The following is a 24,924-nucleotide window of genomic DNA, read 5'->3' on the forward strand; positions in this document are numbered from 1 at the left end:
ATGCAATAAGAAAATTAGAAGCCAAATATCTTTTTTTAACTGAAAGCGTCGCTGTCGGTATACTTGATGATATTTCTAATAAAATATTATTTTCATGTAATGAATCTGACCAAATCAGCTGTCAGTCCAAGTTTGATATAATTTTAGAAAAACTGTTTTTCAAATACTTACAACATTCAAAATGATTGATTTCGAGAGCAATTGAGTTAAGACTACATATTATTTCCAAATTCGATTACCTACTTCTTGTGATGTTGAACAGTAGTGCACCTAGAATTTTCCTGAGGGGAGGGGGGGTTTCGTTGGGCACCGAAATTTTTTTAGGCTACCTCCATTATTTTGTGCCCTTAAAATTTGTAAGTAACAGTGTTGGATTAGTACCCTGGAGAGGGGGGTTTAACCCCCAAATCCCCCCCTGGGTGCGCCACTGATGTTGAAAGAAGTTTTTCATCCTATAAACTTATATTAACAAAGCAAGTATTACGTTGGAAAATTAGGATTTAGTTACGTATTGTTTTCATTTGAACAAAACACACTCAAATATTTTAATGGGGCTATGTAAATGAAAAATTGAAGTTTTTATTATCTTTTAAATTTGTGTCATCTGAAATATAATCATGTATACGTAACTTAAATGCTGGTAAGTAAAAATTTACATCTATGAAAAGAATAAGTACCGAAATAAGGGTATGTAGAGTACAAGGACGTGCATATAAATATATAATTTAAAGGCATATTTACATATATAAGTGATAGGTACATGCCTATTTTAAGATTTTTCTAGTACATATTTTCCAAGCTCTAGCCATCAGAAATTCGTTAACTCTGGTCGCTAATAAAGAACTGACTACGCCTCTGTATATGCATTGTTTTCTTTTATTGAAATATTATATAATATGAAACTTTTGAGATTTAACAGTTTAGAAGGTGCTAAAAAATTTAAGGAAGGCTCGTTCCATTTTTTATAAAGCTTAAACCTATTTATAAGAAAATAATTTTAGATGTTTTAAGAGAAATGCATTGCAAATCAAAAATAAATACATAAATCATTTTTTGTGAAGAAATCTTGTCGACTTATTTCGGTGGGGTTCCGAACCCCTACCAATACCTAAAGAGGGGTTCGATTGCAGCGCCCCTGTAGGAAAACAATAAACACTACTGCATTGAATTGAAAATGGCGATTTTGTCCAGGTTGAGTGCATTTCGTTTTCGATTACTACCGAGAGTGTTTCCCGACAACACGCCGTAGTGTCTACTTAAAGTGAAAATTTGTGAAAAATCGTGTAACATATTTGTAAAAATGAGCGAGCTACATCCAAATTTGGTGGAAAATGAATTAGAAGCAAAAAGTGGTATGCTTTTTCAAGATGACGTCGATCATCCGAATGAACACAGCACTGCGTGCGCATCCGATTCGACGACGAAAACAATCGAAGGTGAACTTCCGGCGAAAAAACGGAAAACGCGACGCGGGAAATCTAAACGCAGACATCCATATTTAAAAAATCCAAGAAAATCTAACAAATTGGTTAAACCGGAGGCTCCACATAACAGCAATCAGTTTTTACTTGAAGATCATGCTATAGTGGACGATTTGGTTAAAAATTTGATGTCTCCAAATACGTTAAGAACAAGGGATTCTAGTTTTAGTGTAGATTCGGAGGGAGATTTTTATTCTTCACCAGATGATGAACAGCAATTTTTAATTAAAGATTTTGATGACCAATACGAAAGTCTACAAGCCGAAAGACTTCAAGGCATGTCAAAATCTGACCTAATAGCCGAATATCTTGCACTTGAAAATAAACTGGAACAAGTAAGTTATTCATAAATTTTATCAATTATGTACTAAACCTGAGAATATCATAAGCGTTATCATATAATTAACAATAATATATTGTTGATCTACACGTTGCATTACATCTACAAGATGATATTATTAACAGTAGAGTTAATATGCCTTCAATTTTTGTGCCCCTTTGTGTAGGTTTCTTTTTATAATTTATTAAGTAGAATATCTCAAATTGTTACAAAAGATTTCTTCATTTCGAATAAAGTATTACGAAATTAAATTTATCAAACAATTTAAGCTATAAAAATTAGCTTAATTAATTTACCCTTTTGCCATTTGGGGGGTAAATATAACAACAATGAGACAATGAAAAACTGTTTTTACATCTCTTAAATAATTAAATAATTTGGTTCTCATAACATAACATTTTATTTTAATTAATTTCCTCAAAGGTTTAATTGATTTTTATGAAATAAACAGTTTATCTATTCTCATTTTTTGTTTTTTCTGTAATTTTAAAGTAAGCATTTTCTAGCATATCTTACTTTCAGATTATCTTATATTACTATGACCACATGTGGTTTACATAGACTATTTTCAACCCTCTTGAATCACTGCAGGTGGTAATTCTTGCATAACTTATATTCCCTTTATTTTTTAACTCTTATAGGTATTTCTTCAATTTCCTTTAAATTAATTCAATTAAAAATACAACCATTAAGCCCACTTAATTGTAATTTAATTATTTCAAAAGTTTATTCTAGAAACATTTTATTACCAGATAATAAATAGGAACAAATTACTTTTTTAATTAATAGTCAGATGTTCTATTTGGCAATATCTAAGTGTATTTACTATTTTATAAAAATATTTATACCTATATTTTTTAATCTATTTCTAAGATCATCCAAATTATCCTGTTTTGAGCGCCTAAAAATAGTATAGTGGAAGCAAATTAATTTTTTACAAAAAATTACATCTGTTTTGAAAAACTTTTTGAGGCATTAAATCCATTGTAGTAAGTAAAAAATTCACTGTAAAATGTCATATTTTTTGCTAAATAGAACTATGCATGTTTCACAAATACTTTCAGTTAAAATTTGTTTTTTAATTTTTCTCCAGATATATTCATATCTCATGTCTTTAAAAAAATCAGCTGGCATAGACGCTGAGAGATGGATGGAAAACTGTTCATTTGTTTAGCATAAAAATGCTGCCACTGGTTACAAATAATTCAAAACCTAAGCAAATTTCATAGGTACAAATTAAAATCTAATATGTATCTTAAAACAACTCAAAATACTAAAGAACTCGGGCTACATGTAGTTTTAACACACTTGTAAACTTGCTAAAAGTTATGTTAAAAAATTCAAGATTATCTGCATGAAAATTTGTGTATTTTGTCAATCATAGAACAGTACTGGTCTACAATTGTAGACCATGTGTCCACTGATGTTACAACATCTGGCTACGTTGCAGATATTTGATTCTATTGTTTTCAAAATTCAAGGTAACTTTTATTTATTACTATTTGGTACACTTGTAGTTATTGTGATATATTCTAGATAATACTATGTCTGATAATAAAAGAAGACGGGTGGAACGAAGCAACGACCTGGAAGTTTGATCTCAATGGTTTGAGGAGATATCAAGTGGGGAAGAAGACTGTGATGATGAGTCTGAAGATTGTTATGATGAGTCTAAAGATTGTGATGATGAGTCTGAAGATGATCTCGATGTGAATGTGAATTTTGCTGAAAGGAGTGATCACGAAACAGACTCTGAATTAGAAACATCGGAGCAAGAGGAATTGGCCGAAGATGAAGGAATGTCAGATGACTCTGATAAAGCACATTCTTCAAATTTTTACATAGGAAAAGACAGGGTGACTAAATGGAAAAAGAATAACTTATGCCTGGTACAAAAAGAAATGCATGCACTGTTGAAACTGAAATTGATTGCCTGAAGTTATTTTTGGATGAAACAGTTATTATAGTAATAACTGTCTCGACAAATATTTTTATTGAAAAGATACGGAGCAATTACCAAAGAAATCAAGATTGTAGACAAACTAATGAAACTGAAATTCGTGCATGTATTTGGATATTGTTATTGATTGGTATTCTTAGAAGTTCCAGAAAAAATTTACATAAAATATGGGATAATTATATATATACTATAGATGAAGATACTGAAGATGATAGAAAACCAGTAATGATCACTGATTATAACAATACCAAAATCGGCGTGGATATGGTAGATCAATTTTTTGTCAGAATTATAACGTCGCAAGAAATACACACTGTTAGCCAATGGTTGTGTTTTACAATTTATTGAATATTTCTGGCATAAACGCCCTCTGCATGTATAAGGCTAATTATCCCAAACAGAAAATAAAATGCAGTGACTTTCTTGAAAAGTGTGCTTGGGAATTAATCCAACCACAAATTGAAGTTAAATCAACAATTCCTCGGTTGCCAAGAGAAATGAGGAAGCGAGCTCAATCTCTGCTGGGCATAGAAAAAAATCCTCCTCAACTCCCTGCACGACCAATGAATTATGTCGGGCGTTGCCATGTTTGTCCACATGAAAGAAATCTGCAATGATTGTTTTACTGACTAAAAATGTGATGTTTTCTGCAGTCTCTAAATCATACAATTTTTTAACAGTACTTTTATTTTTGCCATTTTGGGTGATTTTGTTCTAAGTATTGTTAGGTACAACAATTCTTCTTTTGTCAACTTTACACTAAAGTTCTTATTAAAGCAAAATAATTTTAATGGTTAATAAAAATTTTAAAATGTATGGAGTAGTCTTTTTATTGTCTATAGAAAATGTCACACCGAGAGTGCAGTACGGCTAATATAGGAATGCACAATTGCCGGATTTCACGCCTTGTGCTTGGCGATACAAACAGGTCCAAGTGGTAGTCACAGAACCGTACCCAGATCTCTACGCCGGGCTCTGTTATTTATTATAAAATAATATATTGATAGAATAATTGCCTTCAAGTAGCCAAATAAGAGGCATGAATTTGAATAAAAAGACCTTGAGTTTTTAGCGAGAATTTTATTATAAAACTGTATACTTTATTAAACTAACAAATGTATTTTAAATTACATTTCTTGATAGCTATAAATATACTGGGTGGAACCTCCGGTAACTCGATTTCCGTGCACCCAGCCCAATATCCAAGAAAAACTTTTTCTTTTGTAAATATGTGAAAAATTATCAGGAACGGGAATATCGAAAAAGCTTTGCACATTTTTTAATCCCGGCGATGTTATTAAAAAAACAAGTTGCGCACTTGAACCACTGCGAAATTTTAACACCTACTATAAAAATTTTTTTTGTGGAAATCTGGAGTGCAGTTTTTGTCCTTGTTAAAACATAATGCAGTCTCGCATTTTTTACACAAAACATAAGTTTACCTAGTTCCTTGGCATAGCAACCTGGTAGTTTTCAGCGAAACCTTGTTGTTATTCCATATGGGATAATGGTTTTCCTTGCCCACACTTGACCAGATGAGCAGGTATAAGGTTTATAGTGTAAGTTATTTAACATTAAATTATATTTATACTTTATTAAACTAACAAATATATTTTAAATTAGATTTCTTGATAGCTATAAATATACAGGGTGGAACCTCTGGGAACTCGATTTCCGTGCACCCAGTCCAATATCCGAAAAGCCCATACTCTGATTGGACTGATAAATGCATTTTATTGGTTATACAGTGTAAAATAATCGAGGTTACTCACAGATATTCAATTAATTATACTAAAGTCGTCCTCTACATCCGAGATGTCGGATTCGCTTTCGCTACTCTCCCCTGTGTTCGCGTGTATTATCAATTGGTCTACGTCATCTTGCAGGTTGTCCGCAGTCCACATCTCAGTTTCCGTTTTCTCACCAACATGAGTGACATGATTGCGCCAATTTTGCTCTGTGACGCGTGCGAAACCGTCGTCGATCAACTGTCGTACCTCGTCGTTTTTAAAAGTGGTATTATGGGTACCTACATATCGCTTAACTTGGTTCCACACCATTTCTATAGGATTCAATTCGCAGTGATATGGAGGAAGCCTTAAAATATAAACATTATGTTGTGAAGCATACTCATCAAGATGATACTTATCGTATTGATCTTTAAAAGCACGCGCTGCTTCTAATAGCTCGGATTTCAAATAACACTCCTCGAAAAAAATGTCTTTTTCCACTAGCCATTCCTTGATTGCAGCTTTATTCCAGGAATTGTTAGGGAATCTCTCTTTAAGGGAGTGGTACGATGCATTGTCCATTACAATGACATTCCTGCGACCATTATTTGGTAAATTTGATATTAATGTCTCCTTAAACCACGACTCAAAATATGCGGCATCCATTTCATCGTGATAGTCGCCATCATTTTCTTTGCCAGAAAAACACGCTGTGTGCCAGGAAGGAAACCTCCTGAAAAACCTGCATGCAATAAAACATATCGTGGACCTCGTTTAGTAGGTGCTTTTAATCCAGTACTTAAACCTTTGAGAAAAGCATCACGACTGTTTTGTATCGTAGTATCGCACCATTCGTAATTTATAGATTGGCCAACATTAACCCACGATTCGTCCAAATATATGATATTGCAATGGTCTTTTCGCAAACGTCGTATAGTTCTCAAATAATTATGGCGCCAATGAATAATATCCTCTCGCTCCACCATGATGCTTCTTCGGCCACGTTTCTTATAAACAAATCCAATATCTTTCAGAAGTCTGTATAAAGTAGAAAGAGACAACGGCTGTATATTCTCATTACCTTGTATGAAGTTATCTTCTTCTTCAAGTGCCGTCTCCATCAATGGAGGTTAGCGGTTATGGTGGCAAACGTTTGTCTATCTTCAGCTGTTCTTAAGAGTTCCTCAAATCCAAGTCCTGTCCAGTTTCTGATATTACGTAACCAGGACAATTTTTTTCTTCCAATTCCTCGCTTTCCTTCTATTTTGCCTTTTATTATCAACTGAGGGATGTAGTATTTCTCGTTGCGCAACAAATGCCCTAAATAACTGGTTTTTCTTCTTTTGACTGTTCTCAATAGTTCTTTTTCTAAATTGAGTCTCGCTAGTACTTCTTCATTTGTTTTTCGTGCCGTCCAAGGAATTTTTAAAATTCTACGGTACACCCACATTTCAAATGCCTCGATTCTATTCAGGCTCTTTATTTTTAAAGTCCATGTTTCGACTCCGTAGAGAAGAACAGACCAGATAAAACATTTTACAAGTTTTAATCTCAATTTAATATTTATATGTGTATCGCAGAATAGAACGCGCATCTTAAAGAAACTATCCCTAGCTTGAGCAATTCTCGCTTTAATTTCTTGTTCTGGGTCCAGCTTGCAATTAATCCAACAGCCAAGGTATTTGTATTGGTTTACCTGTTCTAAAATATTCCCATTTATTTTTATAGGTAAGGGGATATTCTGTTTTCTTTGGATCACCATTACTTTTGTTTTTTTTTCGTTGATCTTCATTCCAAACTCTCGACAAGCATCCTTAAGGTGGTCTATAACCCTCTGTAAGTTTGTGTCTGTATCAGCCAGTAGGACAGTGTCATCTGCATATCTTATGCTAGATATTGGTTCTCCATTAATTTTTATTCCTGTGGAAAGGTTTTCCAAGGCTTGCTCGAATAGTAGTTCCGAGTAAAGATTGAACAGCATAGGGGACAGTATGCATCCTTGCCTTACTCCTTTATTTATACTAATATTTCTAGATGTATGATCGTCGATCCTAATCTTGGCACTCTGCCTCCAATATAAGTTCTTAATTAGTCGGAGATCTTTGCTATCCAAGTTGATGCTCTGCAAGGAATTTAACATTTTATTATGGTTTACGCGATCAAATGCCTTTTCAAAGTCTACAAAACATAGAAAGACATCCTTTTGTTGGTCGTAACACTTCTGCAGCAGTACTTGTAATGAAAACAAGGCCTCTCTGGTCCCCATTCCGGCTCTGAATCCAAATTGATCGTATCCAACTTCTTTTTCACACCTTTTGTATACCCTATTGTGAAGTATTTTTAATAGAATTTTAAGCATTTGGCTCATAAGACTTATTAATCTAAAATCTGCGCATCGCCTGGAGTTAGCTTGTTTTGGAATGGGAATAAAAATAGATTCTAACCATTCCTCTGGTATTTCCCCAGTATCGTAGATTGTATTAAACAAAATTACTAACAAATCAATGTTATTACTTTCGATCAATTTAAGTATTTCAGGATAAACTTCATCAGGTCCAGGGCTTTTATTGGTCTTTAATTGTTTAATGGCATATTCCACTTCGACTTTTAGAATTGGTGGGCTTTCAGTGACATTATTTATTGTAATGTCTATTCTTTCATCTCGGAACAGCTGTTGTATAAATTTTTCCCATTCTTCTATTTTATCTTTGGTGTTATGAATTAACTCTCCGTTGTTATTTACCAGTGAGCAATGTTGTTTTTTGTGGATGAATGAAAATTCTTTCACCTTCTTGTACATATTAAAGTAATCATGTCTATGTTCTAATTCTTCTATTTCTTTACATTTTTCTTCGAGCCATTTCTCTTTTGATTCTTTTATTTTCCTTCTTATTTCTGTATTTAATCGTTTGTAATCGCTTGTGTTCTTATTTTTGTATTTCCTCCTTTCGTCTATCATCTTTAGAATAGCTGGTGTCATCCAGTCTTTTTTTGCCATTAATCGTGTATTTGGAATTTCTTCCCTTGCAGAATTGACGAGGATGGATTTTATTTGTTGCCAAGTTGTGTTTATATTTTGGATATTTATTTGGGTTCGGTCTATTTCTGAGAGTTTTTCATTTAGTTTTACAGTGGTTTTATCTTTAATCTGTACATCTTTTAGTAGTTCCATATTAGATTTGTTCTTCGGCTTTGCATTTTTTATTACTTTAATTCTTGTGCGAATATTTGCTACTACAGGGTTGTGGTCGGAATTTGCATCAGCACTAGGATATGTTTTTGTACTTGTAATGGAGTTACGAAATCGTTGGTTGATTAAAACATAATCTATTTGATTTCTTATTATTCTTTCTTTTGTGTGTAGCGGGGAAGTCCAGGTGTATAACCTGCGTTGAGGTAACTTAAACCAAGTGTTTGTTGCTATCATATTGTGTTGCTGGCAAAACTCTAATAGTCTCTCTCCTCTTTCATTTCGTTCTCCTAGTCCGTATTCTCCTACGATATTTTGGAATTTCCCTCTTCCTATTTTAGCATTAAAATCTCCTAGGACGATGTTAATATCTTCTTTCTTTGTCAATTTCATGAGCTTTTGTAGATCTTCATACCATTCTTCTAGTATGTCATCTGACTTATCTGCGGTTGGTGCATAGACCTGAATAATATTCACATTAAAATATGAAGTTATGTATATGCTTTAAGAATGGCGGCAAATTTTTCACAAAAATTCACAATGAACAATTCTCCGTAGAATACTTCTTACACCCTCGTCATATGTGAATATTCTAGAATTTGATTGACACACTCGTTTTTTACGTTTTTTTGGCGATTTCAATGTTCCACTCTTTTCTTTTTCTTTTTTGAAATTGTAAATAAATGCTTCTTTCGCTAACACCAGTCATCAACGAAGTACGTCTTACAGCAGCACTTACATTAAGTTGTTCCGTATTTTGTAAAAAACACAACACATTTAACACTACGAGTTTAGCGCAACCGTTAAATAATTCGCCGGATTTAAACTTATGGGACTCCATGCTCTCTGTTGAAACTCAGACTAAATTTTGAAGTGTAGTTTCGTTTTCCAAAAGCACTTTCAACCTAAGGATGGGTAGGGGGTGAAATAGGGAAAGCTTGGAGTTTATCAAATACTAATTATGACAAACAAGTTTATGGCCATATTTAGGTGATTATGTTAATGATGGTAATTTGTAGCAGAAGTTTTACAAAAGAAATGAAGACCTATTTATATAAACAACATAACTGTATTTTTAATATTTTACATACAATAGAAAAAATCTAATTTCTATGAAAGAATTGGAAATTTGAATATTATATATAATATCTATAAATTATATCATTTCCAAGTTTCCAAATTCTTTCCTAGAAATTATGTAGGTTTTTTCTATTTTATGTAAAACATTAAAACTACAGTTATTGTATGTTGTTCTTGTAAAGAGGTGTTCAAATGTTACTCTTATGAATATGATTCAATTGTATATCTCATGTTGACGTTTTATATGCAAAATTCATAGTTTTCGTTGTCAATAACTCATCAATGCCTTTTTATTCTACTGTATACGTATACATGATATAAAATATTTTACTCGTACTGCCGGCAGATGCATTTTATTCAAGCCGGTCCTGTGAGACAATGAGCAATCAACAGCTGGAGAAAACCGACAACCCTGCGCGTTTATTCTCCATAAGAAAAGCATTGCCGTATCTTACCCGTACTGCACTCTCAGTGTGACATTTTCTATAGTAAAGAAATAAGTAAACCTTTTGTTATAAAAACTGGTCAGTATCATTAACAATAATTCAACATATACCTAATGCAGTAGTATTATTGAAACTATGAAACTTTTATGTTTAATAATATAAATAAAATGGTCTACGATCGTAGACCGTGTGACCAACCGTGTCTCAGTTTACCACGTGCCTAACGGAGGGTTAAATGGTTATTGGGGACCATATTTGTCATAAACTTAGTTTTGGTCAAGTTCATTCTGAGGCCCACCTTTGAACATGCAATGTCCAATTCAGTTAACATATCTGTGCTTTCTCCCAAATTATCTGTGATAAAGACAATGTCATCTGCGAAACGGAGATGGTTAAGTTTTTCGCCGTCTATTGTTATTCCTCTGTGGTCCCAATTGACCATCTTAAAGGCATACTCAAATGTCGTTATGAATAATTTAATCCTATATAATTTAGCAAATTATATAGGATTAATATAGAATTTTCTAGAGATCAGTATTAAATTTCATCGTCAAATTATGGTGCCGAATATTTATTACAGCCTTTGAATGATTTAGAGCATTTCTTGGCATTGAAACATGTGCAGAACCTGGAACCTTAATTAAAAAAAAGCATGAAACCTGTTTAATTTTTGTATTGTAAAATATCAATACAGTAATACCTCTCTTAACCGAAACAATCGTTATCCGACACGGCTGACAGTTTCAATAATTTCCTCAATAAAAAGTAAATTTTTATCGCAAAACGTAAACAATTCCATTAATTTGTCAACATCGTCAAGATTGGTTTCACATAAGTAAAGAATGCAATTAAATACTCAACACATGTATTTTATTAGGTAGTGTTGTTATTTAATATGTTTGTATTCCTTATCAATGACTTCATGCTATGACACATTTCGTGCAGGTTACTGTATCTCATTCTTAAGTCTGTTGTTTGGTGCCGTATTTGTTTTTGTGTGGTATTTTATTTTTTTTTATATTTTAATTTATATCACCTGTTGTGTGAAAATGTCAAACAAACGAAAATGTTTTGTGATTGCGATTGAACAGAAATTAGAGGCTATCTGCCGAAGCGTTCAAAATGGACAGATTTTACGGAAAGTTGCAGCAGATTTTGGCGTTGGCGTTTCTACAGTTTCCGAAGGGGTTAAAATGAAAAGCAAATTTGAGGAACATACTTCGAAAATGCCAAACAAGAAAACAGTGAAACTAAGTCAGAATGAGAAGGTAAATGAAGCTGTCTGTTTGTGGTTCACACAACAAAGATCCAAAGGAATAGCATTATCTGGACCAATAATTCAAGAGAAAGCAAAAATGTTACCCGAGGTGATGGGCGATGAAGGTGAAGGATTTAAAGCAAGTTCAGGTTGGCTAGACAAAAAGCAATCTGCTGACCACGATGCAGTAAACATTTTTAAAACTGAAATGGATGAGTTATTGGCGAACTACACTAAAGATCAAATGTACAACGCAGATGAGACTGGATTAAATTTCAAAATTCTATCCAAAAAAAATCACTTGCATCAAAACATGAACAAAACGAATAACCAAACAAATATTTTGTAGCAATTCAGCAGAAACTCACAGATTGAGGTCTATGTGTGTGGAGAAATCAAAAAAACCAAGGGCTCTAAAAGATATTTCCGAAAAAGAACTTATGGATGTCGACCACTTTATTTTTAGAATGGTTCGAAAATAAATTCTTCCCAAGTGTAAAATCCTTTTTAAAATCAAAAAATATTCCCATCAAAGCATTGTTGCTTATTGACAATGCGTCAACTTACCCTCAAAATCTACAAAATGGTGACATAATTGTCAGATTTTTCACGAGATTAATTCAGCCGTTAGAGCAGGGAGTAATAGAGACATTCAAGGGACATTATAGAGGAGCATTCTTAAGGCATCTGTTATTACAGGAGACGAATGAATCCAAAAGTGTTCCTGAAATTCTCAAATCTTTAACAATGAAACATGTTGTTTATTGGTGCGCTGAGTCGTGGTTCTAAGTCATGGCTATTCTGATCTAAGATCAGAATAGCCATGATGATTGCCAACCTCCGTCGCGGAGATGGCACGTGAAGAAGAAGAAGAAGAGTCGTGGTTGAAGATCAAATCTTCAACTTTGGAAAAATGCTGGGACAAACTTTTTGATGGGATTTTGATTGACAATCCTGAAGAAGAAAATGTTAAAGAAACGACAGAAGAAATTGAACCTGTAATAAAAAATTTGCCAGGATGTGACGAAATTAACCAAGAAGAGATACGTGAGTGGTTAGCAGCCGATGACTCATAAAGTGAATTCATCGACCAGGACATCATTGATATGGTTCTTCATCCAGACAACCTGAGCGTATCAGACGACGAAGATAACGACCCAACAGACAACAGGCAGCACGAGACCGCCGGCGAGATTTTCAATGCCTTAGAAGTAAGGATTCTATACAGTAGGCCCAATTAGTTAGGGACACGACTAGGTTCTTAATTTTTGTTGTCATTGTATAAAGTTTTGTCCTTTTCAGATTGCTTTACGTTTCGTCGCACAATCGAATGAGGCAAAACCTCATGACGTTCTGCAAATGAAACGATGGAGAGATATAGTTGCAAAACATCGTTGTCAAAGGAAAACGCAAAAGAAAATAAAAGATTTCTTTAAAAAAACATGTTAAATTTTTTCATTTTTCTTAATTTCATTATTTTATTCTGTATTTACTTTTTTTTAAACCAACTTTGACCAAGAATACTTAATTTGATACAAGAAGAATACAAAAACGATTATGAAAAAATGGAAGTTTGAAATTAGTATTCAACCTAAAAAACAGGTATAAATGTGAAATAACTAACATGGTAAACAATAAGTACCTATTATTTATTATATTTGATAAGATGACTACAGTATTATACAGTAAGTATATTCTAATCATTAGTGCTGCGCTTCATTTATACCTTGTGATTTCTGTCTGATTAAAGTCATTGTTAAATAATTGTCAAATTACAGTAGGATTCATTCATGCATGGACATTATGATCTAGTAGACACATGAAACTTTTAAAGGTAATTAAAAGTACCATGCCAATTGGAGTGGAATTCACGCTATTTCTGTCTCTTATAGTTAATATTACAAAATTAGCGAGAGATCTTAACATAGATAGTAACATGATGGATGGAAGAACAACGAGTCAGGTTGATCACATCTTAATAGATTCAAGGCATGGAACAGACGTAATAAACTGCAGAAGTTATAGAGTCGCAAACATAGACTCAGATCATTGCCTAGTGATCTCAACATTGAATAGATTTTCAAACTCCAGTAAAGAAAACAAAATGGAATATGCAAAAGCTGAGAGATGCAACAATTGCAGAACATTACTCGGAAACGTTACTCGGTTCATCAGGAAACCCGATCGTATCCTGATGAACGGTGTTACCAACCTCAGGAAAGCCAATGCCAATAAGGAAAGGAATGCCAATAAGTCTAATGTCATAGACATTAGATAAACTGCTTGACAGGTATACGGAAACGTCAATAAACGTATTTTAACCTTTAATTGTGGCTTATTCCCATTTAAATAGTAATTAATTTAAAATGCCACAAGAAAATAGCTTCAGAAAAATATTTTTATACAAAAGATATTTTTATCATCTGTAAATCTTCTGTGAAGATCTTCTTGTTTTGAAGTCATTAACAAAATTTCAACTTCTGACTTTAAATTGAATAATCTTGCAAGCATATTTCCTTTGGATAACCACCGGACTTCTGTGTGAAACAGGAGGGTTTCCTAATCACTATTCAGTTCTTGACATAGTGCCTGAAAGAGCCTAGTGTTTAATGCGCTGGATTTGATGTGGTTAACTATTTTAATTGCTAAGTTTAATGTGACGTTGAGAGGTTCAGGTAAATCCATAAATTCCATAAATCCAGATCGACATCCTGTCATGGCTTGGGCCCCATCAGTACATATGCCAATTACTTTCTCCCATGGAAGTTCATTGATTACTAAAAAATCTTCAAGAGCAGAAAATATGTCAATGGCTTTAGTTGTTGTTTCAAGAGATGTTGAAAACAATATTTCCTCCAGGAACCGTTTTCTGTCAATAAATCGACAGTAAAACAATAACTGTGCATGATTTGAAATATCAGTTATTTCGTCACAATGCAAAGAAAAAAACGGTGAACCTTTTAATTTTTGCAATAGTTGATTTTTCAAATCCAGAGCCATCTCATCAATTCTACGTTTTACTGTGTCGTTTGAGAGAATTTTTTTTTACTTTCTTACAACTGTCTTCAATAAGTACGGTACTACTCACTAAGCAGTAAGTAAACAAGGTTTAATTAGTGACTCACCAATAGTATGTGGTTTCTTGTCTTTAACTATCAAAAGTGCTATTTTGTATGATGCTTCCACAGCTTTCTCATTTTCAACACGAAAATTTACAGTAGTCAAGTTTCATACTTGATATAATCGTCTGAATACAATCTTTTCTTTGGAAGTGACTTAGCCATTTTCAAAACTGTTACACAACACTATTAAATAATTCACAAACAATCACTCTGTTATTAAATAACGATTACATTAATTGCTACAAACAGCACACAGACGCTGTCGACTGAGACTGACGCGTGAGACGGAGTCACTGAACTGGAGCCAGGAGTGCTTGCATTACAGTGTTGGTAAATATACTTTGCGCTCCTACGATGTTGCCATACACAAGACTGTCGTATTTAACTCAGGTTGTGTGTTTGAGTAAAACGACTTTAATCACGTTTAAATAAAGAAATATTTCTAAACAAAATAAAAATACGAAATACAAAATATTTTGTTTTTTAACAAAATATATATTTTTTAATTTTTATTTTTTTTCTTTGTACCCTCACGCCTCCCCTGAAATTCTCTCACGCTCCCCCAGGGGGGCGCGCCCCCCAGGTTGAGAACCACTGCTGTAGCGGATGTTCGAGTATTCAGAGTAGCCTCATTTAATAGTCTTCTAACGGTTCGCTCACTAACATTTACGTTTCTGAGATGTTCAACTGTTTCTAACCTCTATAACAGTTGAATGATGATTTCTTAGTTCTATAGACACTATAAAACGGTCCTCCCGATGAGTAGTTTTTCTCTGGGAACCTGTTCCAGGACGTTGGGTGTAAACTCCTGTCTCTTAAAAACGAGTAAAGACACGTTGCACTGTACTGCGTGAAACGCCGTATCTGTCAGCTCCGTAAATTTGACTTCTTCCGTCCTGAATAAGAGCAATAATAGATGCAACAATTTCTGCAATTAAAAACATCTTAAAATTGCCAATAATTGACACAATCGCGATAATAACTAATAATAAACTAATAATAAAAATAATAACACTTTTGACATTAATTAATAGAAATGACAGTAAAAACAATTGAAATTTGCAAAACCTCCTTGTATCACTAAAGTAAGTGTAAATTGAAAACTTCAACATTTTTGATATTTTCTAAAAATATCTGAAAAATTCATTATGATTTTCTATCAATGATCTGAAAGGATTATTGTTTTTATTTTTGCTACACTTTTCTTTTTTCCATGCATAACATCTGGTTAATACACTCGCGATCATAAAATCCAGGTCACCTTGAAAATCACCGATATTTCATTTTTAACGAGCTTTACCGTAAATAATTAGACAAATACATTACACAAATACAAACTAATGCATATTTCTGAGGATTGTTGCGGTTTCCTTTGTAACAAAAACTTCCCAAAATGGACGCTATCTGTAACTCCGCTTGTTTTAAATGTCTCGTTTGTACTTCGACTTTCTGTTCAAATGCAACGGACAAACGTTTATTATAGCCACCATTAGTGTTTATTACTGCCATTATTAGTGTTTATTTTTTGACAAAAGTGCCTTTGACTGTTGTTGAAACGGCACAAATTGTTGCACTTGTGGAAGACGGTCACACTCAACGGCAAGTCGCAAGAACTGTTGGCGTAAGCCTTTCTACGGTTCAACGAGTGCTTCAATGCTTTCAGGAGGCAAGTTTGCTAACCAGGCGACCTGGCTCTGGACGAAGAAGAACGACCAAGGCACTAGATGACCGTTTCCTTGTGTTTCAGGCTTTACGAAACCGGACCTCAACGGCGGTTATGCATCAAAATCGTCTAGAGAAAGTACGAAATCGCAATTTTAGTGCTGCAACAGTCAGAAGAAGACTTCGTTCTTCTTGACTATCTTCTCGGGTAATGGCTAGAGGACCGCCACTTCGCCGGGTGCCTCGAGTTGCACGACTAGCTTTTGCTCGACAATACGCGCATTTGGGAATTAACGATTGTAGCAAAGTGTTATTCTCAGATGAATCCCGTTTCTGCCTAACTGGATCCGATGGACGTGTAAGAGTTTGGAGGAGAACCGGTGAACGATTTTCACAAGCTTGCATTGCTCCAGGAATGCCATTTGGTGGAGGCTTGGTCATGGCTTGGGGAGGTATATCTTCCGACTTCCACACCGATCTTCCGACTTCCGATCTTCCTACATCGAAAATGGGTCCCTAACTGCACGAAGGTACATTACGGAGATTCCGGAAGAACATGTTATGCCCAACATTGGAGAAAACGCCGTTTTATGCAGGACAACGTGCGACCGCACGTTGCCAGTATCAGTATGTAATACTTGGACGAAGTTGGAATTACGAGGGTACCTTGGCCAGCTAGGTCTCCGGACCTGAATCCCATCGAACATCTCTGGGACGATTTGAAAAAAGGTATTCAAACCCATACACCTCCTCCTAACAACGCACAGGAGCTTAAGGATATGTTAGTGAGAGAGTGGAATAACATACCACAACATGTAATCCGGAGAAAAATTGAGAGTATGCCCCGGCGTCTGCAAGAGGTTATAAGAGCAAGGGGAGGCAATACACGATATTGGTCATTGAAATTTCACTGATTTTTTACCACGTTCTGTATTTTCCATTTTTTTTTTTTCGTATGTCTGTTTTATCAACAATTTGATTTGTTTTCTGTTTTTTTTTCAATAAAAACAATAAAAAACCATTTTTTTTTCTTTCAAAACAAACATTGATGACAAATAAAAAATACATTAGCCAAAAAAAGGTTATTACTGCACCAGAGGCAAAAATATTTAAGAAACTTGACATTTTCAAGATGACCCGGATTTTATGATCGCGAGTGTATATGAGTAATATCTTTATTATATTAATTTATTTTTTTAATAATTTTTAGTTAACAAAAAGTCAACAGAAAGAAGAAGACGATTCGGAAGATTCTAGACCTGATCTTAAACAAGAAATAGAAAGACTCACCATGGAAAATGAACGTTTAAGGCGGGAGAATGATCTACTAAGAAATAAAGTGAACATAGAGTCTGACTCGGAGGACTCAGAAACTGATTCCAGTGATTCGTGTAGCAGTTCGTCGACATCCAGCAGCAACAGCTCCAGGAGTTCCAGCAGGTCTCGAAGCCCAATAACCAATATTGACTATAAGAAAACAAACGGCCTTCCCAAGGAAGAGCCAGTGCCGTAGGTTTTTATATTACAAAACAATTCCCAGTGTTAATTTTGCTCATATTAAGACTTTATCTCTACGTTCAGCTCTTCCACATATGTTTTATGAAATGTTTTATCTAAAAACTAATATAAATAATTGTTTTCTAAAAAAAAAGTAATGTCCATAATTTCAAAAATCAATTTTTGTTCACTGCCAAATTTTTACACTAGAATTGCTAGTATACCTTGAAAAAGGGAATAGTAAATTTGTTTTGTTTTAATACTAGGAATATTCCAAATATATGTCCATATAATCTTAAATTTCCAATGTGTATAAGCACATAAGGTCAAATAAAGCAGACCAGCCTTGGACAATGTGGAAACCAGGATATCAAAAGTAAAACATGCATCACAAGTCCTATGTAATTTTCCGACCTCTCTACGATTGTGTCTACTTAGATTATCTGATTAAAAAAACTTTCAGGAAGTTTACAATTACCACAGCTCAGAACGCGAAGATCTGAACATATAAGATTTAACAAAGCATTAAATATCATGCTTTCAAATGAAACGCACATACATCTTATATTTTGGCAACAACGCTACATCACTTCATTAGTAGTGTATGGTTTTCATTCGGGGCAATTATGCAGTTGAGTTCAGAACAATATATCTTTGACTAAGAATGGTATTATATGTTGAGAAAAGAGCCTTTATAATCAAAAGTATTCCGATTGTTTAGCGTTTTCTTTTGAAAATCAATCTAAATACTGCTTAGATGACAGAAGTACAAGTTCTGTACCTAAAGATGGTTTAGAAAGAAATGTTTAAACAATTTAGGACACTGTTGAAATTGAGTGGCTCAGAACCAGAGGTGACTATACAACAAATTCACTTTTTTGAGATAATTGAGGGTAAAGTTAATCGGTTATATAAATTTCTAAACAAAGTAACATAACTCCATTTTGGGGTTTTTGTATAGGAGAAACTAAAATAATTCAGGTAGAATAAAGCAAAAAAAAATATTTCAAAATTAGATTTATTTTTAAAGAAAAAAGGAAAAAAAATGTATAGGCGTTTTTCGCACTAACAAAACTGAAATATATTTTGAACCGGAAAAAAAAGTATTACTCCGTCTCTTTCTCTTCTTCTTGAATCTGTGCCAGACCTGTATCCATCTCATTGGTACACTTGAGAGTTTTAAAATAGTCGTGGTGGATAGGAGGCACGTACTTCAACAATGATACTAGATCTTTCTTTTTCTCTACCCTCTTCCTTCTTCTTCTTCTTCATGTGCCTTGTCCGTTCCTGTCCGTTCCGAACGTTGGCAATCAACATGGCTATTCTGTTTACGGCAGATCTGAATAGTTCAGCAGATGACAATCCGAACCATTGCCTTAAGTTTTGGAGCCACGAGTGTCTTCTCCTCCCTGGACCCCTTCTGCTGTCTATTTTCCCTTGAACGATCAGTTGTAGTACTCTATATTTATTATGTCTCATAACGTGACCCAAGTATTCCAACTTTCTTTTCTTTATACTTATTCCTACCTCTCTCTCTTTACCTATCCGGCGTAGTACCTCTTCGTTGGTCACGTGCCCAGTCCAGGATATACGTAATATACGTCGGTAAGCCCACATTTCGAAGGTCTCTACTTTTTTCATCAATGTTGCGGTCATTGTCCACGCCTCCATTCCATACAACAAAACCGGGAATACATAACATTTCAGAAGTCGAATTTTGTACGTATTTCGAAGTACGTATTTCCTTCGCTTGATCCCAGTTTGAGTTAACTGTTGTTCCCAAGTAGATGTACGAATCCACGTGTTCAATTCTTTCATTGTCTAATATCAGTTGCTGTGGTGGTTGTTGGGATTTGCTTACTAACATCCATTTGGTTTTTGTGATATTTAGTCTGAGTCCGTATTGTGCACTTGTTTTTTGTATCTTACTCATTAGGCAACTCAGTTCCTCCATGCTACTTGCTAGAATCACAGTGTCATCAGCATACCTTATGTTATTAATTATTTCTCCATTTATCTTTATGCCTTCTGTGCTTTCCTCCAGCGCTGTCTTAAATACTTCTTCTGAGTAGGTATATATTAAAGACAATAGGAGACAAGATACAGCCCTGTCGTACCCCTTTCTTGATCTCAATTTTATTGGTCAATGTAGATCCTACTTTCACTTTAGCTGTTTGGCCCCAATAGAGACTCGCTATTGTTCGAATGTCTCTGTAGTCGACTCCGATCTTATGGAGAACTTCAATTATCTTCCTCTTTCTTCGGGAAATAATAAATCTAACTTCATCTATGGATTTGTTGAAGGACGGCCACGTATCTTTTTCGTGAAGTCTACTTCAGAAAAATAACTATCAGTGTTATAGTTATATTTAAAATACATTTTTCTCGGCTCAGATTGTCGTAACTGAATCCAGGATATTTTTAGCCATTCTACTTTTTTTCTCCTGTAATTGCTTTCTTTCTATTTACAATGTCGTGCTCCAATTTTCTGGTACTGAAAAAATCATTTTTTTCCATTTTATGAATACAAAATTTAGGCTCCTTTTTCTTTCAGATGTTTATTACGTTTATCCAGTCGTCTGGCATTTTCGTGATATTTTTTTTTCTTGTCAATGACACCAAAATTTTGATCACAAGTTTAAAAACTGTGTCCAGACACAAAAAATTTTAGATTTATTTCCTTTACATTGCTTCTTTGCATTTCATTAAGAAGACCTAAAACGACTTTTATATTCCTGTTCTGCCCACCACAACTATCCGAATGTAAATTTAGGATGTATGTTGTTTCAGGCAAATAAAAAATATAGTTGATCAAACATGACACAATCTCCTGAGCACCACGCGAAGCAACACTTTCGTTCCATACAAACATATGCCCAATGTTTTCAACTTCATTATGTACACACAAATTGAAAACCCACATCTGTCATTTGTAATGGTTCTCTGTAGATCAAAAACTGCAACATGTTTTTCTTCTCTTTTTGCTGTTTCAGTTTCTTTCTTCTTTAATTGCTTCACAACTTCTGCTTTTTTTTTGGTGTAGCTTCCTTTCCACTTCAATTTTAGTTTTCTCTTCCCCTTTATTTAATGTTTTGAGCAGAGTTTTAAAATAGTCGCATTTTTGACATGTGTCCTTTTGTGGCCCTTGAAACGATAGATTAAAAGAAGAATTAAAAGTATCTCTAAAGACAAAAAGAGACAATGGCTTCTTTTCCACAACTTCACAAGATTTTTTATATTCAGTATACATTAAGGACATGTTTAAATTTGGAGGCAAATATTTTTTGCTTGTGTGATGCATACAATAATGTGATTCATATACTGGAAATTTGTTAATAAACTCCATTAGGTACTCTGCATCACCTCTATTTCTCTTATTATGTGGTGCATGTTTATCACATTTATCCGAAATGGGAGTTCCCGTATATGCTTTTCTGTTTAGAGCATTTGTTATTTTGCCATCGCTAACATCTAAGACGTTTTTTAAAAATTCTTCACATACTTTGTGGTCATTTCCATTTTCATCTTGTAATCTGTAACTCTTCGTCTTCTGTTTTCTAGATGTTTCCTTCTTTGTATATTTTCTTTTTGCAGGTTCAACACTAATTTGACCAGAAAGAAAAGCATCTTTGGATATCCAGTCTAGCGAATAAAAATATTGAAATATTTGCTGTTGACGATATTCACTTACTTTATCCGAGCAACTTAGATGGCAAGTTCTACAGCAACTTAATGGTTTGCATACTTTTGGACGAACAGTCTTACCTTTATCTGAAACATGTTGTTCCCCCTTCATAACTTTTTGCTTTCTTACGAACTTTTTGGACAACTTACGATTTGACTTCTGTTTTTGAGTGTTGCACGGCGTTTCAGATGTCACATGGTCGTTGTCATTATCTTAAATAAAATAAAAAAATGGTATACAAAAATTAACTTTAATAATTAAATTAAAGCCTATCGTGAATCATCTAATTTCTTAAAAAAATTCATGATAACGTAGAGCCAGAATAGCCTATACAACAATATATTATAATGCAGTTTTTTAAAGAAATATTATTAAAAAATCATTTTGTCTTATCGCGAATAATACAAAGTACATACCTGTTGTCTCACTATCACTTTCACTAGGCTTATACTCCTCTTCTTCTTCATGAAAATCGGAAAAAGAATCAACATCACTCAACGGCTCGGCCATCTTGAATGCTGTAAATGCACGTCTGGCGGTTAACGAAAGTGACATTCGTGTTTTGCAATATTTTTAATAGATGGCAACACGGGTTCTAAAGTTATTTGAAGTATAGGCATGTGTGGCTTTTGTTTAGAAAAAAATATAATTTGCAGAGGTGCACTGAATTTAAAAATTACAACTATGTTGGATAGGCACATCTGGCTCTAAGCCACTCAATTAATGAACCGTGTTTGAGTAGCCAAACAGCTGAGAAAGCGGACATTACTTTAAGGGTGGTTACATGTGTTACAACACACGGAAATTGGCTTACATTAACCATTATAGTCATCATTTGAACTAATTTTTAATGTTTGAATTCGACGTGGTGGCTGTCCTGTGCATAATTCTGACATTGTTGCGGCTTTTCTCAATTTAACTTTTCCTCGGCGGATAATATCGACTTCGCGACCACCGTGTTCTATCGATTGAAGCCCAAATGATTTTTTTGGCGGCGATATTTATGAAGTACAAAATTTATGGTCATATTCATGAAAGAGCTCAAAATGTTGAAGAACTCAGGCTAAAAACTACCGAAGTTTTGAGATAGATAACGATATTTTATGAACGCTTAGGAATTTTTTAGCCTAGGAAGTTAGATAGTCGAAGTCAGTTATTTCTGTATAAAAGTTGATAAAGAATGAAATATTTGGTAAATTAAAACATCACAGTAGTGACCCGACCTATCAAAATAACAAGTGGGAGTGGCTATACTACGCAACGTTGCCAAATGTATATCTTATCTGTTCATTTCTTGGACTTCCAACTTCGTGGGTCGTGCCCGGGACTTATGGAGTAGTATTTGCCACATCCAATTGTCATGTGTTTGGAATAATTATTCTTTCGCATTGTCAATTTCTCGTGAATGAGCATATTTTTTTATGTAGCTGTGTATAACTCAAATATGATGTACTTTTTAAATTCAGAAAAGACTGTTATTTTTATTTGTACTTAATTTTTAACGCGGCAAACTTATCCATTACCATAGATGTTAGAAGATGCCACGTTTAGTGTGACATCAAGCAGTGGTTTTTCTTCTTCGCGCAAATTACCTTTGCTATTGATATATCAGCCTTCATTTTAAACTCTTTAAAAATATTAATTTCACGTTAATTAATTTTTGTTATGTTCTATGAATTTTTTACTATATTGATATAAGGTTGAATGCTCGAATAAATGAACTTTGAAAAATTAAAGGCAAATATCGAGCACAATTTTAATAATCAAATCTTGCCCAAGTACTTTCGCTTTCTACAGCATCATCAGGGGCATTTCGTCAAATTTGGGCTATTCAGCAAGCGCAGAATGTAATAAACATGAAATTAAACATAAATTGTACATAACACTACACTAAAACAAGGACAAACAGTTTAAAATTATTTAAAAATTGTTCTACGCTACATTCTTGTCGGCAACAGGAGAGAGAAATGAGAGAGATTTCTCTCTCTTGTTGCCGACAAAAATGTAGTGTAGAATAATTTTTAAATAATTTTAAACTGTTTGGTCTTGTTTTAGTGTAGTGTTATGTACAATTTATGTTTAATTTCATGTTTATTACATTCTGCGCTTGCTGGATGATAGCCCAAATTTGACGAAATGCCCCTGATGATGCTGTAGAAAGCGAAAGTACTTGGGCAAGATTTGATTATTAAAATTGTGTTCGATATTTGCCTTTAATTTTTCAAAGTTTATTTTTACTGTATGTTGCAGATAAAAACACAAAATAATTTAAAATGAATTGTTTTTAAAGTAGCAAAGGCAATTTGGTTTGGTTAAAAAAATACTGTTGTTAAAAAAATACTGCTAAGTGACGTATGATAGAATAGTTATCTTTAGATGTTAGTGAATATTTTAAATTTTTGGTATAATTGATATTTAGACGAGATTTCCAAAAATGAAATATTGTTACGTTTTTTATAATTTTTGTACATATTGAATATAAAAGTACTTGATTTCTCTATATTAATTAATAAAGTTTTAGTATACTGCTTAATGACTAATTATTGTTATACAGTAGGACGTTTGGGTTGGCATATCGCTTTTTTGGAAAAATACAGCCATATAGTGAAAATTTTCGGGATCCTTTTTTAAAGCATGAATAAATTTGCGAAAGATATTTATGTGTTAACTATAACTATGACCAGATTCATGCGGGCGATACATCTGCGATCAAATTGTTCAACCGTATCTCTTATACCGAGTATGTGCAACATTGACTGATTATTTCAAACTTTTGAACCTTCAAAAGTGAGTTCCGATACAAGATATCATAAAGTATCACTCAACCTTTGCTTTGGCGATAATGCTATATCAATATTGCTTCTAGCTTTTGGATAAGCACAGGCAGTGTTAATAGAGTCAATACTTCACCAAAAGTAATGAGATTTATTTATAAGAAATTTTTTTAGTCTAGTGAACTGATGTTCTTTAAGAAGATTTTCGTTGCTAAAAATAACTATTTGATCATCCAGATCCTCTTCTTTCTTTTCTTAATATCGACATATTTCGCAAGCAGATAACAATTTTTTGGAGTGCGTCAAATGTCTTATTTTCAACTCTAAACTACATTCATTTTGCAAATTCCCAACTGTCAACAAACGCACGTGAAAGCCAAACAGGATCGTACTGAGGTGTATCCTATGATTTTTAAAAATATTTACTTTTGAAACTATAAGTGTAAGAATTTCTTGAAATTTAATCATTGTGAGCAAAATTCAATGTTCCATTGAAGAAAAATGTGCTAAAATAAAATATTCATTAACTGAAAGATACATAACAAAGTCAACATTTTGAATAAAGTAGCATTGTCATAAGTTTATCAAAGCATAAAAACATACCATTTAAATTACTCAGCGTCTGAGGAGCTACATGTGCTGCTGTCTTCGTCTATTATTATGGGTTCGATATGGTTCTCTATTATATTGTCCAACTTC

At 33.8% G+C, this 24,924-nt stretch overlaps 2 protein-coding genes across 2 annotated transcripts; one reads left to right on the plus strand and one right to left on the minus strand.

Annotated features, from left to right (window-relative positions):
- Window positions 1-1,153: 1,153 nt before the first annotated feature.
- On the plus strand, window positions 1,154-23,984 carry Hexim (Hexamethylene bisacetamide inducible). The gene is made up of 2 exons (XM_072531612.1): window positions 1,154-1,816; window positions 17,480-23,984. Exons 1-2 carry the CDS (start codon window positions 1,301-1,303, stop codon window positions 17,780-17,782), a joined length of 819 nt encoding a protein of 272 aa, XP_072387713.1. The 5' UTR covers window positions 1,154-1,300; the 3' UTR covers window positions 17,783-23,984.
- LOC140441146 (uncharacterized) lies at window positions 17,913-22,006 on the minus strand. Its single transcript, XM_072531611.1, has 2 exons — window positions 21,868-22,006; window positions 17,913-21,663 (listed from the first exon to the last, which is right to left on the minus strand). Exons 1-2 carry the CDS (start codon window positions 22,004-22,006, stop codon window positions 20,756-20,758), a joined length of 1,047 nt encoding a protein of 348 aa, XP_072387712.1. The 3' UTR covers window positions 17,913-20,755.
- Window positions 23,985-24,924: the final 940 nt, after the last annotated feature.

This window comes from Diabrotica undecimpunctata, chromosome 5 (assembly GCF_040954645.1).
Source record: "Diabrotica undecimpunctata isolate CICGRU chromosome 5, icDiaUnde3, whole genome shotgun sequence".
Taxonomy (NCBI): Eukaryota; Metazoa; Arthropoda; class Insecta; order Coleoptera; family Chrysomelidae; genus Diabrotica; species Diabrotica undecimpunctata.

What these genes read in the sequence shown, in the direction of transcription:
- Hexim (XM_072531612.1), top strand. Translation starts at nt 1,301, where the DNA reads ATGAGCGAGCTACATCCAAATTTGGTGGAAAATGAATTAGAAGCAAAA. An exon ending in TTGAAAATAAACTGGAACAA is followed by an intron (nt 1,817 to 17,479) that starts GTAAGTTATTCA and finishes AATAATTTTTAG; the next exon opens with TTAACAAAAAGTCAACAGAA.
- LOC140441146 (XM_072531611.1), bottom strand. Translation starts at nt 22,006, where the DNA reads ATGTCACTTTCGTTAACCGCCAGACGTGCATTTACAGCATTCAAGATG. An exon ending in AAGTGATAGTGAGACAACAG is followed by an intron (nt 21,664 to 21,867) that starts GTATGTACTTTG and finishes ATTTTATTTAAG; the next exon opens with ATAATGACAACGACCATGTG.